The sequence below is a fragment of the Dryobates pubescens genome, chromosome 25, assembly GCF_014839835.1.
Source record: "Dryobates pubescens isolate bDryPub1 chromosome 25, bDryPub1.pri, whole genome shotgun sequence".
NCBI lineage: Eukaryota > Metazoa > Chordata > Aves > Piciformes > Picidae > Dryobates > Dryobates pubescens.
In genome coordinates this window covers 16,099,099-16,117,392 of record NC_071636.1, presented here as the reverse complement: position 1 = coordinate 16,117,392, position 18,294 = coordinate 16,099,099, and the positions used below count along the sequence as shown (strand labels likewise).

The following is an 18,294-nucleotide window of genomic DNA, read 5'->3' as shown; positions in this document are numbered from 1 at the left end:
GTAGCTGTGAAGAGAGTGAAGCAAGTGCTACTTCAGCATCTTGTGCATAACTCTGTGTGAAAGCAGAGGCTTTAAAAAAAGTCAGCCAAGGGCTCTGGCTTACTTGCTTGTGGGAGAGAACAAAGCCAGGGTCACACACAAACATCCCAAGGTACTTTCTGGCTAGTCAGAGGAACAAGGAAATGTCATGATTATCACTGCTCTGCCCTGGTGAGACCACATATGGAGTATTGTGTCCAGTTTGGGGCTCCTCAGTTCAAGAGAGACCTCAGGGAACTGCTTGAGAGAGTCCATCCCAGAGCCATAAAGCTGCTGCAAGCAGTGGAACATCTAGGCTGAGGGACCTGGGAGCAGAGGAGCCTGAGGGGTGCCCTCATTGCTGGGGATAAAGATCACAGTATCGCCAAGGTTGGAAGAGACCTCAAGGATCATTGAGTCCAACCTGACACCACAAACCCCATGACTAGACCATGGCACCAAGTACCACATCCTATCTCCTCATGAAGACCTCGAGGGATGGTGACTCCACCACCTCCCTCGGGCAGCACATTCCAATGACCAATGACTCTCTTTGTGAAGAACTTTCTCCTCACCTCCAGCCTAAACTTCCCCTGGCACAGCTTGAGACTGTGTCCTCTTGTTCTGGTGCTGGGTGCCTGGGAGAAGAGACCAACCCCTTCCTGGCTATAACCACCTTTCAGGTAGTTGTAGAGGGCAATGAGGTCACCCCTGAGCCTCCTCTTCTCCAGGCTAAAGAATCCCAGCTCCCTCAGCCTCTCCTCACAGGGCTGTGCTCAAGGCCTCTCCCCAGCTTTGTTGCCCTTCTCTGGACACCTTCAAGTGTCTTAATGCCCTTCTTAAACTGAGGGGCCCAGAACTGGACACAGGACTCAAGGTGTGGCCTAACCAATGCAGAGTCCAGGGGCACAATGTCCTCCCTGCTCCTGCTGGCCACACTATTCCTAATACAGGCCAGGATGCCATTGGCCTTCTTGGCCACCTGGGCACACTGCTGGCTCATGTTTAGGTGGGTGTCAATCATCACCCCCAGGTCCCTCTCTGTTTGGCAGCTCTCAGCCACTCTGACCCCAGCCTGTAGCTCTGCATGGGGTTGCCGTGGCCAAAGTGCAGCCCCTGGCACTTGGCCTTGTTAAATGCCATCCCATTGGCCTCTGCCCATCTGTCCAGTCGGTCGAGGTCCCTCTGCAGAACCCTTCTGCCCTCTAACTGACCAACATCTGCTCCCAGCTTGGTGTCATCTGCAAATTTGCTGATGACTGACTCAATCCCCTCATCCAGATCATCAATGAAGATGTTGAAGAGGATGGGGCCCAGCACTGATCCCTGGGGGATGCCACAGGTGCCTGGCCGCCAGCTGGCTGTGGCACCATTCACCACCACTCTCTGGGCTCAACCTCCAGCCAGTTCCTAACCCAGCACAGAGTGCTGCTGTCCAAGCCACGAGCTGACAGCTTAGCCAGCAGTTTACTGTGGGGGATGGTGTCAAACACCCTGCTGAAGTCCAGGTAGACTACATCCACAGGCCTCCCCACGTCCACCAGACAGTCACCTGATCACAGGTGCCCCTGGTGGGCTCGCTTAACAGCTGTGTCAGGAAGCAGTCCTCCATCTGCTCCAGCAATCTTCTGGACTGCCTCCTCTCTGCTGAATTAAGTTCCCAGCAGATATCTGGCAGGTTGAAGTCACCCACAAGGACAAGATCTGATGATCTTGAGACAGCCTCCAATTGCTTGTAGAATAATTTGTCAGCCTCCTCATCCTGGCTGGGTGGTCTATGACAGACTCCAACCAGGATGTCAGATTTGTTGGGCTGCCCTCTGATTTTAACCCACAGGCTCTCAACACCCTCATTTTCCACCTCAAGTTCTGTGGCAGAGAGTGACTCCCTGATATACAGAGCCACCCCTCCTCCTCTTCTCCCTCACCTGTCTCTCCTAAAGAGCCTGTAACCCCCCAGTGCAGCACTCCAGTCGTGCCTGTTGTCCCACCATGTTTCTGAGATGGTGACTACATCATAGTCACCCTGGTGGACCAGGACCTCCAGCTCCTCTTGCTTACTGCCCAGGCTGGGTGCATTGGTGTACCTGCACTTCAGCTGGGCTCCCAACTTCTCAATTGCTCCTAATTTGTGCCCTACTCTTTCCTCTGCAGAGGGACTGATTTCCTCACCCACCCCCTTCAGACCTAGTTTAAAGCCCTCCTAATGAGCCCTGCCAACTCTAGTGCTAGGACTCTCTTACCCCTTCTAGATAAATGCACCCCATCAAGACCCAGCAGGTCGGGTGCAGGGCTGGAGCCAGGCTCTGCTCAGGGATGTCCAAGGGCAGCACAAGGGGCACTGGGGTCAAGCTGGAGCAGAGGAGGTGCCACAGGAACAGAAGGGAAAACTTTATCCTTGTGAGGGTGCTGGAGGCCTGGAGCAGGCTGGCCAGAGAGGTTGTGCAGTCTCCTTCTCTGGAGACTTTCCAATCTCCCCGTATGCATTCCTGTGTGACCTGCCCTGGCAGAGGGTTGGACTGGATGCTCTCTGGAGGTCCCTTCCAACCCCTAACCACTCTGTGATTCTGGTTTTACAATTGTGTAGGTTATTGCATGGTTAATTGGTGGCTTCCCTACATCACTTCATTAGTTGGTTTAGCAGTTTTGTCCTGTATTCTACCAATCTTAAAGTACTAGTTAAAGGAGATTTGTTTCTATTATAGGCTCTTCTTGCTAGAAGGTTACTGAAGCTGACAAATGGAGAAGTGTTTTGAGTTTGCTTTGGTCACCTGAAGGGAGCATGGAACTGACTTTTGTGTGGTGACCTTTGGGGAAGGGAAAAAAGGGGGAATTAAGTTACAAGTATTCAAAGGTCTGTATTTGTGGCAGTGGTTTTGATGTGTTTCCTTGTTGAGTAGGATCAATGGAAGTGTGCTGGGTGTTCTCCCTTTCCTCAGGAAGAAAAAGCCTGGAGTGTGGAGAGAGTGAAGTTGGATCTCAGCTCAGAAAATGGCTTGCTCTGGAGCTCTGTGATGGCAGCAGCAGCAGCCAGCTCCAGAGACCTTTGGGGGTTGCTGGGAACTGTCAGCTTTTCCTCCTCAGAGAGGCATTTCCTAAACCCCAGGGAATTCCCTCCTGAAAAGTTCTGGAGCAGTGATGTGTGCTCCAGTGAGCGCTTCCTGCCTGCCTATTCCGAGTGCCTGCCCGAGGAAACAGCCTCTGCTGCTGGAGCTGTGCTCACCCAGCCTGTGCAGCTGCCTCCTCTGCACCCTCCTGATGCTCCAGTGCTGCAAGGGGAGGCTCTGCAGCAAGCTTCAAGCTAAAAACAAGTGTCCCCAGGAGCGTGGCCTGCTGGCTTCGTGGCTCTGCTGTGTGTTTAATGTAAAAGTCAGTGCTGAGCTGTCGGCAGTGTTTGGGGCCTCCCGGCTGCAGCTCACACATCAGACTTGCTTCCCCCGCCCCCAGCTTTTCCAGTGTTTGTTTAGGCAGGGAGGCATGGAGAGTAGCTCCATGTTTTGGATCTTGAGAGGCATTCTGGAGTCGTTGGAAGCATCTCACTCCTTCACTCTAGTTTCATGTAAACAGCTTTTGCTGGCTGCTGCAGAAGGGAGGAGAAGCTTTCAGCTGCTGGAATGGTGGCCAGCAGACAGGAGCAGCGCCTTGGGTCTAAAATCCTACTGGTGGCCAGGACTGGAGGCATTTTGTCAAGTGGCCCAAGTGGTGATAATCAGGGGAGGGGAAAAAAAAAAACAAACCAAACTTTCAAAGAACTGCAAATGTTTGTCCCAAGGATCTGCACTCCTCTGTGTGGATGCTGTCAAGAGAAGTACTTTGCTCACACCTCTGCATTTCCAAATGCTGCTGTGAAAACTTGACTCAAACTCACTAAGTTTTTTTTCTGGGCTCTTCCTGTTTACTTCCTTGCATGCTTTGTGTTTGTGTCTTTTAAGGTTGTTTGGGAAAAAAAGCCCAAACATATAGCTAAGGGTTCAGCTTTTTCAGCAAATTGCAGTGTATGATACGGGTTCAGCAATAAGCCTTCCTGAAGGCTATTGATACTTAGGAAGGACAAAATCCCTGCCTGGTGGGGCTTAGTTAAACTGCTCTTTGGGGGCAGTTTGAATTCAACTGTTTCTTTAATCTCTTGGGGACGGGGGAACCAACACAACAGCCCTGCAACATGAAAAAGGATTCAGTGTCACCCATGAAATAAATTCCTGGTAAACTCACTTCAGCATCAGTGTTTTGCATATTGCTTAATAAAAATCACAGTGGGTGGAAGGCAGATTGTTCTGACTCCTGATGGCAGGTTTCTTTTTGCTTTCTTTGGCTTGAGGCTGCCTGTGAGACAGGCAGGTATGTAACACAGGGCAGCAATCGTAGTTTTATTGCTGCTTTGCATTTGTAAAGCTGCAAGTCCACGCAGGAGGAGTTAGTGACTTTCCTTTTAAGAAGGAAATTGTGCAATTGCAATGATCAAGGGAACAGCCCCGGGTCTCCGTTTGAATTTAAGCTCCTCCATTGCACCCTGTTGCAGAAAGACAGAAGAGCAGCATTCCCCCGGGTCTATAACTGCCTGAAGGACTTTGTCCCTGTCACAGTGAGCAACTTCTGGCATTGCAGATGGGGCTGCTGCATTATTGTCATCTTGGGGTGGCATTAAGTTGTATGCAAGGGGCATGTGAAGGAGCTGCAAAACCCTTTTCCACTGACTGAAAGCTCCCTTCCAAGTGATCTGCCTAATCCAACTGAAAGATGAGCTAATGCAAAAAAAAAAGAGAGACCAGGAACCTACACATTGGCCCTCTTCCATTCCTACAGTATGCAGCTAAGTTGCCCATGAATTGTTTTGTGTAGTTAAATTGGCTAAGTAGGTTGTTGCAGTGTGGTGCCATTATGAGGTGTTGGGTTGCTTTAGGATTTGGCAGCCACCCAGCTTACAGACATGCAGAGGAGCAAAAAATACCAGGGCCAGATTGTGCAAGGAAAAGGGGAAAGAAAAAGCTCCTCTGCTGAAATGAAGTCTGTGCTGCTTGATGGGACTGTTACCTACGAGGGTGCTGCTGGGCTGCAGGAGCGGATCAAATCATTGTCGCTAAGCTGCCGCAGGGTTTGGTGGATGTTGGTAGCTGTGGACAGGAGGAAGTGAGGGTTGTGCCTCGGGGGTCAGTCGTGGTGCACTTGTAGATAAGTCCTGGAAAGGGGAAGCCACCAAAACAATTGGAAAGAAAACTTGAAGGAGCAGAAATGGCTTCCTCTGATCACTGGGAAGTAAGATAAGAGAGCGCAAGGAGGAGCAAGAGTAAGAAAAGTTGGCAGGACTGAGTGCTTTCTATCCAGCTGAAGTCATTGGTTCCTATTTTAAAACACTGATGTTTCTGTGGGGTTTTTTTTTCCCAAGTTCCTGTACATCCTGTGGAGAGTCTCTGAAGACACACACAGGGGGAGGCTCTGTTGCATACAGGCTGGCTACTACATGTCTGCTGCTTTTGTGCTCAGATGCAATTTATTTTTCTTTGCTTCCAACTTGCATGAAGTGCTGAATAGTTTTGCTCACAGTGAAAGTAAAGCTTAAAAAAAAAAAAAATCAAAGCAAGACCTTTAAACAAGGGTAAAAGAGTAAATATTTGTATATCCTGCTCTCTGAATGGGTCTAGAAAGCAGAATTACTTCCCAGCCAGACACTCCTATCAATGAGGCTATTCTTCCCTGCTTTGTCACAAGATGACAAACATGACCCCAGCATCTTCAGCTGAAAGAGCTGCTGCAGGGAGTTCCAGAAGGGAATAAAGCAGGAGGGGAAGGGTTTGTACTGATACAGCAGCAGTCACAATCTAGGTTCCATCCTGACATGCAAGCCTGGTGTGCATTGTATTTGTATTTTTGTTTTCCCATATCTGGTTGATCGGTGTGTTGACAGCATCCAGATTAACCACCTGAAATCAAATCTCCTTAGACTAATCAGGCATTGCAAAATCTGAGCTGACTAATGATAATTAAATTATATTTTTATCAGTCTCCAGCCTTGCTCCCCAAAGATTCCCTTGTCCCAGAAATTTAATTAGATGCACAAGTGTTTGAATCTGCCAGTGGAACATGGATACTGCTGAGGAGTCTGATTCTTCTCTCAGCCTGCTTAGTGCCATGGTGAACACACTGAGGAGATCAGGGCAGGATTCTTTGAAGACAGAAATTTGCTGTGGCTGCACAAGAGCAGCGGCTTTTAAGCCAGGAAATCTTCTTTTCTGTTCCTGCTTGGGTTTTATGGTATGGAGTAGCTTTGGTTAGAAAACACCTTTGAGATCATTGAATCCAACCAGTCTCTAACTCTGCCAAGGCTGGTGCTAAACCATGGCCCTAAGCACCACATCTGTGCCTCTTGGAAACACTTCCAGAGATGAGCATTCAATCACCTCCCTGGGCAACCTGTGCCAGGCTTTGAGAACCCTTTCAGCCAAGAACTAATATCCACCCTAAACCTCCCCTGGTGCAACCTGAGGCCCTGCTAGAAGTCCATCCTCATCCCTCCTGTAAGTCCCCCTCAAGCACTGAGAAGTCATAATAAGATGTCCCCAGCTGCATAACCCCAAGACAGGCCAGGTCATGAAGTACAGTTATGGAACATGTAGTCATTGAACCAGTTCTGTGCAGCCTGAGATGTGATGTTTGTGGTGAGCACTCTGTAGGGCACGCTGTCCTGTAGCCCAAAAGCTTACTGCTGTGAGGCCAAGCTGAGGGAGCTGGGACTCTGCAGCTTGGAGCAGAGCAGCCTGAGCGATGCCCTCATTGCTGGTGATAAAGATGTGCAGGGCTGGAGCCAGGCTCTACTCAGGGGTGTCCAAGAATGGCACAAGAGGCACTGGGGGCAAGCTGGAGGTGTGAGGAGAACAAAAGGGGAAGCTTTGTCACTGTGAGGGTGCTGAAGCCTGGAGCAGGCTGCCCAGAGAGGTTGTGGAGTCTCCTTCTCTGGAGACGTTCCAAACCCACCTGGATGTGTTCCTGTGTGACTTACTCTAGGTGTGATGCTGCTGTGGCAGGGGGTTGGACTGGATGAGGTCTGGAGGTCCCTTCCAACCCCTAACATTCTATGATTCTGTGACTTCAAATCCAGCTCTCCCTGTCTGAAGGACCACAGCATTTGGCCACCCAATATTCCCCAGCTCCTCGGTGAAGTTGTGAATCCAGCCCACTGTTTCAGGTTTCTGTCCTTACCCCTTGGATGCCTGCTCAGGGGTTTGCTCTATTCCTTTGTCTGCAGGGCATCTGGCGCATCCCAGTGGATGAGATCGACCGCCCAGGCAGCTTTGCCTCTCATATGAACCGCTCCATTGTGCTGCTGCTGGACGTGCTGGCACAGCTCAAGGACTACAACACCTTGCTGAAAGTCTCATCTATGCTGCAGAGGACCCCTGACCAGGGAAAGTATGACACATTCGTTTGAATCTATTGCCTGGGAAGCTTGGGATGTGTTTTGGTTCCCTGTGTTGCTGTCTCAGTTAAAGATGAGGTTGCTTTAGGGAAAAAAGATTTCTTTGAGCATCCAGTGGGAGGGTGGCTGCCTTTTGCCAGGATCACACTTCCACGATGAGAATCTAGATCTTCTGTGCCTGCCTCTTGAAAGCCAAGAGCAGCCATGCAGAGGTTTTCTGCCATGTGGAGGGACTTGCTGGTGACACAGAGCATCCTGACTCCTGCACCGTTCTGCTGGCCTCTTGCATAAGAGCTGTGTCCGGAGAGGGAGGTCAGGGCCCAGGCATCCTGCCTTCCTGTAATCCTTGGTGACTGAACAATGCTTATGTGTCTGTTGGCAGCTGATGCTATTTTAAAAGCTTATCCTATTCAGGTTAATTGCATTAACCTTATTTAAGAAGAAAAGAAGCCATTTAACGTGAGCTAAAGACAGGCTCCTATCAATGGGGAGACAAAAATAAATACCTACGGAAAACATGGAAGCCAAGGATGTGAAATTCTGGTGGCTTGCTGAGTGGGGAAATGTTGAAATCAGTTTCTGGCAAATGCTTGAGAAGTTGAACTGGCTGATTGATGGCAATAAGTTGGAAGCACTGAAGGTTCCTTCATGTGTTTCTGAGCGTGAGTGCCTGTGAATTTGCACAGATCCTGGCATGTCTGGGAATGTGTCACCATGTGTTCAGCAAGCTTGAAGCCAAAAATACTTTGACTTTTAGCATATCAGGGGTACTGGACCATAGAAGGTTTAAATTCTGTCCCAAGCAAGCCCATAGTTGTACTAAAAATATTCTGTTATTTATAAGTCTAGACTGAATTTGCCAAACAAGAAATTGGCTGTGTGGGGTCAGGCAGTGCCAGCTGTGGGGAGCTGCAGTCCCTGCAGGAATTTCTGAATGCAAATGTGCTGGGTGTGGCTGGGCTGTGCCTCTACCCAAGTGCATTTTAAAGACGGGTGCTTGGAGCTGAACTTCAGTTCCTACTAAGCTAAGAAAGAGTCAGAATTGGTGTGTGTTTTGTCTGACAAGCCAGCCCTCAGGTTACCAATTGGAGACTGCAGAGAGGGAATGTTGGCGCTTTGACTGAAATAAGACCCTTCTAAATTCTTGATTCTTAGCCCTCTCCATAAACCCAGCCAATTCTGAACCAGAAATTCGGGGTTTTTTTTTCCACCAAACTCAATTAGCTTGGGGGGTCGATGGCTGGAAATGATTTCCTTGGCAGTGGTCTAAAGCGTGGGGTCAGGAGGCACTGAGGCTGCAGCGATCTGCACAAAGCTCTGGAGAGAGTCCTGCAGATCGAGCACTAAACAGGAGCAAAGACACTGGCACAGCTCCAAACAGACCTGAACTGGAAGGTAACTGCTTGAGGCTGTTGGCAGTTAGCTTGACTTGTGTTCCCTTGCTGTGGCACAGGAAGTATTTGCGTGATGCAGACCGGCAGGTGCTGGCCCAGCAAGCCTTTGTGCTGACTGTGAAGGTGCTGGAGGACTCGCTCGGAGACCTGACGAGGGTAAGCAGCCTCCCCTGGGGCCAGGATGGGTTTGGGGGCTGAACTGTTGGAGAACCGTGTGTAGGGGAAAGGGACCTGGTGGACAGGAAAGAAGTCCATGAGCCAGCAGTGTGCCCTTGTGGCCACAAAGGCCAAGAGCATCCTAGAGTGGATTAGAAGGGCTGTGGTTAGGAGGTGGAGAGAGGTTCTCCTGCCCCTCTACTCTGCCCTCATGATCACAGGCTCACAGGATGTTACGGGTTGGAAGGGACCTCCCAAGATCATCGAGTCCAGCCCCCCTGCCAGAGCAGGACCATAGAATCCAGTTGCAGGGGGGTTGGACTGGATGATCTCTGGAGATCCCTTCCAACCCCTAACATTCTGTGATCTGAAACTGCCAAAAGAAACAGGTCTAGTGTTGATTTCAGTTCTCAGGAAGAAGACTCTGTGGTACTAAAACCCTGGATTTCATTTAGTGTAGGCTGAAGTAGTGAGGGGAGAAAAACCTCACTGCAGCTCTGGGTCAGCCTGTGCTGTCACGTTCTCTGTGGTGTTTCCATGGGTTAAAATACTAAATTGTAAGGCTCCTGGCTTATTAATTGATACTTGGGAGCTAATAAGAGTGAACACAGAATAAGTGTTGTCTTCAGCAGGGGCAGTAGTCTCAAAGTACCCACAGTCACTGCTCCTGGCAGTCATAGCTGTGCTCAGATGCTTTCTGATTTCCATCATAACAGAGAGGAATGACTACTTCTGTTCAGGTTTCAGAAGATCAGAGTTCCAAGTCTCCTAACGTTGCTTCAGGAAGGATGACCACAGACGTCTCTAACAAAGCCAGTGCTGAAGAGGGGAAGGATGTCCTGCCCAAAAAGGCAGCTTTAGCAGATGGAGTTGTGCATGGGACTGAGAACGGAGTCAAGGAGGTGACCCAGGGACAAATTCCCAATGCTATGGACTTATTGGAACAAGAGGACAAGAATGACAAGGAAACTAAAGAGCTCCCTGGGCCTGGCTCAGTTGAGCCTATGGATCTGGATGGACATTTCAATGACCCTGAAAAAAATGATTCTTGCTGCAAACGCAGCGAGCCAGACCGGGTCCAGCCTGGCAGGAACTCAAAGGAGAGAGCTCCAGAGAGCAGGGCTCCAGAGCTCTCTTTGGAAGAGCTCAGTATCAGCTCCAGACATCAGCAGGCAGCTAAAGGAACAGTTCAGGCAGCACCTACAGAAGAACCTGTCCAGAGGTCAAGCAGGAAGAGGAAGTTACTGGAGGATGTGGAATCTGGGAAGACACTTCTGCTGGATGCTTACCGTGTGTGGCAGCAAGGCCAGAAGGTTATGGCCTATGACCTCGGTAAAATTGAGAAGATCATGTCTGAGACATACATGCTGATTAAACAGGTAAAGCACTTCAGATTCACTGCCATTTCTGTAGGGCCTCTGCTGGGAGTGTAGAGTAAGAGACCAAACAGTATCACATTGGCCCTATCTCTTTTCCAAAGCTGGGGGGGCTGAGTATCTCCCAAAGAACCTCTCTCTTGACAAGACCACTACTGCATGGAAGGAGGGTGGGGAGGTAGGACCCTCCATGTGCAGCAGCTCCATTTCTGAAATCAGTTACTAGCTCTAACACCAATGGTGTGCTCAGTGTTTGAATTGAGAGTTGGGCAGCTTTGAATGTGTACTCCTGAGTCACCCAGGGTCACTGCAGTGCTGCTTCTCCCCTTTACTCCCATGCGCTACATCCCCATTTCACCTGGATTTAATTAGCTTTTATAGATGAGCTAAGTAATTACAACGTCATCAGCTGTGATTATGTGTTCAGGTGGATGAAGAAGCAGCCCTTGAACAGGCAGTCAAGTTCTGCCAGGTGCACATGGGAGCAGCAGCACAAAAGCAGGTAAGCTCTGTTATATCCCTGGCTCCTCCTAACAAGCCTTCATTCCTTGGGCTGTGCTACCAGGTCTTTCAGTGTCTGCAGCAAATCCCTGCTTCCCTCATGTGCCTGGCACCTGAGATGGATTGGGGCACCCGAGTGTAGGGAGCTCATCCCTTCTGTTAGTGTCTTTGCTATGTCTGCCAGGCCTGAAGGACAGTGTGTGTGCTCAAAAGCTTTTTTTGGGGGAAGCCCCAAACAATCTGCAAATTGAAATATTTCTGGCATGCTGCACTTCATGGCCACAGCATTCCTCAGCATTTCACAGATGGTGATTGCTTCCCTCTGCTCCCTGAGGGCTGTCAACCTCATCCTCTCTTCCCCTGCCAGCAGAGATACCAAAGATCTTCTCTTGACCTGCATGGCTGTGAATCTGATTTTTAGCTCAAATTCCTCGGTTTGATTTTTAGCTTTTAGTCACTGGGTTTATCCAGCAAATAATTACAGAGCTCTGGAGGGATGGTTATTGACCAGTCCTTAGTGTGACATCTGATCCAAGTGGAGGACTGGATGGATTACCTGGCTTGTGGTCATTCATTTTCCCAGCAAACCATCAGCTGAAGTCCCCAAAGGATTTTCTGATCTCTCACTTCCCATGATTTTTGCCACCAGCACATGCAGCAGCTGCTCATCAGATTTTGACTAGAAGAGAAAATACCATTTGGTGCAAAATCTCTGTTCCTACCAGCAGGCTGCAGAGGGACTGTTCCCAGAGGCCTGCAGTGACAGGGCGAGGGGCAGTGGTTTGAAATGAGAGCAGATTGAGATTGGATGTAAAGAACAAGTTCTGCACCATGAGGCTGCTGGAGCACTGCAAGAGGTTGCCCAGGGAGGTAGCTGAGGCCCCACCCCTGGAGATCTTCAAGGTAAGGCTGGACAAGGCTCAGAGCAACCTGATCTAGTGGAGGATGTCCCTGTTGACTGCAGGGGGTTGGACTGGATGAACTTCAGAGGTCCCTTCCGACCCAAACCATTCCACCTTTCTGTCTTTGCTTTGCAAACAGCCTAAGAACAGAGCACAGATAGATCAGCACTTTGGAGTGAGAATTGCTTCTCCCTTTGGTGTGGTCCATGCTGCTGCCTTCTGGCTCAGGCATCTGTGTGGTCGTTTGACACAGGGGATGTGAGACCAGTGGTGGCTAAAAGCCTTCCCTCCTCTTCTTGTCGTTTTCTATTTAAGCTCTTATATGTGAGCAGGGTTTCTGATAGGCGTGCATAAGATGGACTGCAGTGGCTCTCCAGCAGTGGTCACTGTTACTGGGAGCTAAAGTGCTAGCAGAGTTGAATTCACTTTGTGGTCAAGCAGCACTCTGAAGGGTGCTCTTTCTTTTAGAATAGAACAGAATTAGCCAGGTTGGAAAAGACCTCTGAGATCATCGAGTCCAACCTATCACCCAACAGCATCTAATCAACTAAACCATGGCAACAAGTGCCTCATCCAGTCTCTTCCTAAACACCTCCAGTGATAGTGACTCCACCACCTCCCTGGGCAGCACATTCCAATGGCCAATCTCTCTTGCTGGGAAGAACTTCTTCCTAACATCCAGCCTAAACCTCCTCTGGTGCAGCTTGAGGCTGTGTCCTCTTGTTCTGGTGCTGGTTGCCTGGGAGAAGAGACCAACCCCCACCTGGCTACAACCTCCCTTCAGGTAGTTGCAGTCAGCAGTAAGGTCACCTCTGAGCCTCTTCTCCAGGCTAAGCAACCCCAGCTCCCTCAGCCTCTCCTCACAGGGCTGTGCTCCAGACCCCTCCCCAGCTTTGTTGCCCTCCTCTGGATACCTCCCAGCAACTCAACATCTTTCCTAAACTGAGAGGCCCAGAACTGGACACAGGACTCAAGCTGTGGCCTAACCAGTGCTGAGTCCAGGGGGAGAACGACCTCCCTGCTCCTGCTGGCCACATTGTTCCTGATCCAGGCCAGGATGCCATTGGCCTTCTTGGCCACCTGGGCATGCTGCTGGCTCATGTTCAGTCTACTATCAACCAGGTTTTTCTCAGTCTGAGAATCATAGAAAGGCTTAGGCTGGAAGAGACATTAGAGATCATCTGATCCAACCTCTCTGCCATGGGCAGGAACACCTCTCAGCTAGACTAGGTTACTCAAGGCCCTATCCACTCTGTCCTTGAACATCTCCAGGGAGGTATGATGATGATCCAAAAGATGTGCAGAGATCCTGAAAACAGTCTGCTCCTGGTCTGAGTTAGGAGGTGTATTTTTAGTCTTGTCAACTATGATTTTCATATGAAATTAATGGTCCCTGGAAATGGAATACCAAGGAGACCTCAATGAGGGAGAATGAAAGATGAAGAGGCAGACTACTCTGACCTTGCCACAGCATTACCCTTCAGTGTGTAGTCCTGAGGACCATGGAGGGTATGTGCTGGCAGACAGCACTTGTGAGGCTCCTAGATAATTAGAGACTTTCTGATAAGCCTTTTCCACTGGCTGCCTAAAATTGCTCATATTCAGTTCTTTATTTTTCTGCTTAATGATGAGGTCTGTGATACTGCTGAGGATGTGTCAGCAAGGGAAAGTTATTGCAGCACCAGCCAGGAGGAAGCTTCACAGAGCACAGAATATTCTATCAATGCATGGAGAGGTGCTTCAAGAACACATCTGTCTTCTTTTGTTCTTGACTTGCCAGTTTGCAAAGGTATTTTTTGTTACTGTGGCTATTCCATTTAATGCCTTTGTACCAGAATTACAGCTTTCACCAGTGCTGACACTGCCCTCAGTGGTGGCCTGAAGAGGCCAGGGGAAACTCTGTGGTTGTGTGTTAGGGTGCCCTGTCCATCACCAGTCTAAAAGCTGAATTGAGATGAGACAAGGAGCTGAAAACACTGCACACAGGGCTGGATTTAACACCTCTGAAAACACAAGGGTGTTCCAAGGCAAAGCTCCAGAATGCCATGAAGTCTCTAGTCCTGTGTGGTGACCCTGGAGGGCTTGGGTAGTGTTGTAGCAGCTGCAGTGTGTTAGATGCTGTGTAACACTGAGAAGCCAAATGCCATGAGCAGGAACTGTTTAACCATTGCTGAGTTATTTAAGACTCGCTGCTGCCCCAGCTAGAAAAATCCCTGCTCTGGGACCAGCTCCATCCCTGAAGAGAGAGAGAAAAGAAAAACTTAGCCACCCTTTCATGCTCCAGCTGCCAACCCTCAAGCTCTGCCTGGTCAAATTCTCCACTTCACCCTTCCCTTGCCTCTTCCAAAGGAACCCATCCATAACCCCCTTCTGCTGCTGGACGCTGGGCACTGCCCAGCTCCCATTGCTCTTCTTGTTTCCCTCTCCAAACCTGCAGTCAAAACTTCCCAGCAGCTTTCAGTGTCAGATATAATTTCCAAGATGTTTCATGAAGAAGCTGCCACCAGAATCAAAACAAAGTGAATTTGATGACAAACACAAAGGCACAATCAGGTTGTGCAAACCAGCCTTGGCTTTGGGCTCCTGGTGAGCTGCCAGGCTCATCCCTGAGCTGCTCCTGTAATATGAAAGCAGTTTGTGGAGGAAAGGCTCTGGTTTAGTGCTGGTGTTACTGCCCTGCTTCACTTCCAAAATACCTCACTGAGGTCTTGTTTTCTCCTTTCACCAGTGTTTAACTCTTCCCAGGGCTGCTGGTGAATAGTCTCACCCACAGCCTCCTACTGACCCCCTAGGCATCATAATTGATGGACTGGCAGTATGGGATCTGCAACTGCACATAGCCTCATAGGTGCCTGGGTTTGCTCTTGAGCATCAGTCTGGTGATGTTGGACCTTACAGTGAATGTGACATTTGACTTGGTGCAGGAGAAAAGGGATGTGAGAGAAGCTAGAGGGCACTTCAGTGGATTTCCCCCTGTGCTGTGCAATGAAGTCAGCTCTGCAGTGACACAGGCTCTAGGCTTTTCCCTTTTCTTCAAGCAGCAAACTTGGAGGGGCTTGGTAGGGGGGGCTCGGTGGGGCAGCCTGCAGGGGGCTCGGTGGGGGGGGCTCGGTAGGGGGGCTCGGTGGGGCAGCCTGCAGGGGGCTTGGTAGGGGGGCTCGGTGGGGCAGCCTGCAGGGGGCTCGGTAGGGGGGCTCGGTGGGGCAGCCTGCAGGGGGCTCAGTAGGGGGGCTCGGTGGGGCAGCCTGCAGGGGGCTCGGTGGGGCGGCTCAGTGGGGCAGCCTGCAGGGGGCTCGGTGGGGCGGCTCAGTGGGGCAGCCTGCAGGGGGCTCGGTAGGGGGGCTCGGTGGGGCGGCTCAGTGGGGCAGCCTGCAGGGGGCTCGGTGGGGCAGCTTGGTGGGGCAGCCTGCAGGGGGCTCGGTAGGGGGGCTCGGTGGGGCAGCCTGCAGGGGGCTCGGTGGGGCGGCTCGGTGGGGCAGCCTGCAGGGGGCTCAGTAGGGGGGCTCGGTGGGGCAGCCTGCAGGGGGCTCAGTGGGGTGGCTCGGTGGGGCAGCTTGGTGGGGCAGCCTGCAGGGGGCTCGGTAGGGGGGCTCGGTGGGGCGGCTCAGTGGGGCAGCCTGCAGGGGGCTCGGTGGGGCGGCCTGGTGGGGCCGCCTGCAGGGGGCTCAGTAGGGGGGCTCGGTGGGGCGGCCTGGTGGGGCCGCCTGCAGTGTTTAGAGCATCTTCTTCTTGAATTCTCACTTCAGGACCATCCGTTGCCCCGAAGCTGCCCACCAAGCTGTTCTCTTCAAGAAGCAGCTTAAAATCCTCCTCTGAAGGCCCTGTGCTGGGGATGGGAGGAGATAAATACAATATTAAATAATTAGAAAATATTCCCCTCTAGTTCCACCCTGTGTCTTTCCCCCTCTCCTCCCTTTTCATTCCACCCACATGCTGCTAATTTTCATCTTTTCTTCCTGCATGTCAAGACGTCAGAGGCTGCTTACAGCAAAAGTTGTTTTTCCTGTGTTGTCTGTGTGCTTTATTAATGCAGGAGAGAAGGCAAGGACAGGGGGGAAGGAGGAGGTGGGGGTAGGGGGGGGACAAAAGGACAAGCTGGTTCATGGTCTCACTCCTACCAAAGGGTGACCATTCTGTTCACTGTTGCATTTGCCAGTTGCCATGGCATCCCCCTCTCACTCTATCCTGGAGGTGTATTCTTGATATAATTAACAGCTCTCCTCCTCCTGTCTCCTGCAGAAAGCAATCATTAAGTGAAGATGAAGGAAGGAAAAGTCACTTTCTATCTGTTACTTTGTCTGTCAATGTTTTTCATCCTGTGGCTTCACCTCTCTTGGTCCACTACCAATGTTCTGGTGTAGGGAAGCATTGCTGGCGTATGGCTGCCGGTAGAGAGCAGGACATTAAAGCCCCTGCGTGCATTTGTGCAAGAGGAGGATGCTGTTGGGCTGGAGTGCAGTTGAATCATGTCTTCATCGCTTTCTGTCATCTGGTGGTCTGGAGGAGCAGGCCTTGGGGGTGGCAGTTGGTGACAAACTCCCCAGGAGCCAGCAGTGGTCCCTGGCAGCTCTGCACACAGCTGTGTGCCAAGCTGCATCCAGAGCAGGGAGAGCAGCAGCACAGGGAGAGCATTCTGCCCCTCTGCTCTGCTGAGACCCCCCACCTGCAGCAGTGCCTCCCATTCTGTGACCCCCAGCACCAGAAGGACCTGGAGGGGATCCAGAGGGGGCCAATAGATGATCAGAGGACTGGAGAACTTCTGTTGTGGGGACAGGCTGGCAGTGTTGGGGCTCTGGCAAGACCTTAGAGCAGCCTTCCAGTACCTGAAGGGGCTCCAGGAGTGCTAGGGAAGGACTTTTGACAAGGGCTGGGAGTGACAGGATGAGGGACGATGAATTGAAGCTTGAGGAGGGCACATTGAGACTGCAGAGTAGGAAGAAGTTCTTGATCGTGAGGGTGAGGAGACACTGGAACAGGTTGTCCAGGGAGGCTGTGGCTGCCCCCTCTCTGGAGGTGTTCAGGGCCAGGCTGGATGAGGGCTTGAGCAACCTGGGGTGATGGGAGATGTCCCTGCCCATGGCACGGGGTTGGAACTGGATGAGCTTTAAGGTCCCTTCCAACCCAACCCATTCTGTGAAGTACAGGAAATAAAGCTGCAGTCTTAGGGAACAGAAGATTCTGCAGAAGTTGGCTCATGGATATTGCTGCTGGTTCTAAGGTGCCCTGGGCAAAACTCCCAACTGAGATTTCTCTCAGACCTGGCTGCAGAGAGACTGAGGGGTGGGCGGGAAGGAGGCACAGGTCAATGAAATCTGAACATGGACCAGAGGTTGGAGTGGTTTGACAGCTCCCAGGGTTTGTTAGGTGGGCTCTGACTCCCATGCCCCAGGGATGCTGAGCTGCAGACACAGGAATCATCTACAGCCAACAAGGAAATGTTGTGTAACAGTTGCAGTGCCAGCAGCCATCATTAGGAAACTTCAGTCCCTCTGCTGTGGAACATTTGCACCTTGCTTTTCCCCATGGCCCCAAAGCACTGAGCTGTGTCAGAGGGAGGATCAGTGAGGATCCTGTGGCATTACTTGGGTTTGCCAAATGGATCTCTGAAGACCACAAGTACAGGGGGAAAAAATCAGCTCTTGGTGAGGTGGTCTGTGAGGTAAAATTGTTGTTTGGTTTTATCTTACTGCTCTGTTTCTTTTCTCTCCTGCTGCTGTCGTCTCGACTGAAATGCCTCTTCAGGAGACTGGGGGGAAATACCTTTTTTCCATTAACACCTCTGGAAACAATTCCTGCACTTTTGCTGCTACTTTTCTAGGTGGAAGCCAGTCCCAGTGCTGCCTTTCCTGGATTTTCCTTCCTTCATCAGGGAGTGTTAGGGGTTGGAAGGGACCTCCAGAGCTCATCCAGTCCAACCCTCCTGCAGCATCACCTAGGGCAGGTCACACAGGAGCACATCCAGGCAGGTTTTGAATGTCTCCAGAGCAGGAGACTCCACAACCTCTCTGGCCAGCCTGCTCCAGGCCTCCAGCACCCTCACACTAAGAAAGTTTTCCCTTCTGTTCCTGCAGTACCTCCTCTGCTCCAGCTTGCCCCCAGTGCCCCTTGTGCTTTCCTTGGACAACCCTGAGCAGAGCCTGGCTCCAGCCCTGAACATCTTTATCCCCAACAATGAGGGCAGCCCTCAGGCTCCTCTGCTCCTACTGCCTGCAGCAGCTCTGTGGCTCTGGGCTGGACTCTCTCAAGCAGTTCCATGAAAAGCTTTGGTCATTAACCATGATGAGGCTGAGTAAACTAGAGGAGTCTGCTGAAGGAGCTTGTGTTTTAACAAACAAGGAGACTGAATTTGTTGCCTAAGGCAGAAGTAGTCTGAGTTCACACAAACACACATGCTCACTGCTCACATTTCAGCTTTGCACAGGCTTCATAACAAAGGGCATTCTTGTTCAGTGTTTTAAAGAGCAGCACAGGAGATAGCAGATATTTATGGCAGTTCCAGACTATTTTTCTCACTCCCTCTGACATGTCATTTAGGT

General features: G+C 50.9%; 1 protein-coding gene across 1 annotated transcript in view; it reads left to right on the top strand.

Annotated features, from left to right (window-relative positions):
- The window catches only part of CABIN1 (calcineurin binding protein 1), a 121,750-nt gene that overhangs the window by 85,315 nt on the left and 18,141 nt on the right, over positions 1-18,294 (top strand). The window contains exons 29-32 of the mRNA XM_009911029.2: positions 7,259-7,422; positions 8,883-8,979; positions 9,720-10,358; positions 10,783-10,857. Of these exons, the coding sequence (XP_009909331.2) occupies positions 7,259-7,422; positions 8,883-8,979; positions 9,720-10,358; positions 10,783-10,857 (975 nt within the window). The remainder of the gene's footprint in view (positions 1-7,258; positions 7,423-8,882; positions 8,980-9,719; positions 10,359-10,782; positions 10,858-18,294) is intronic.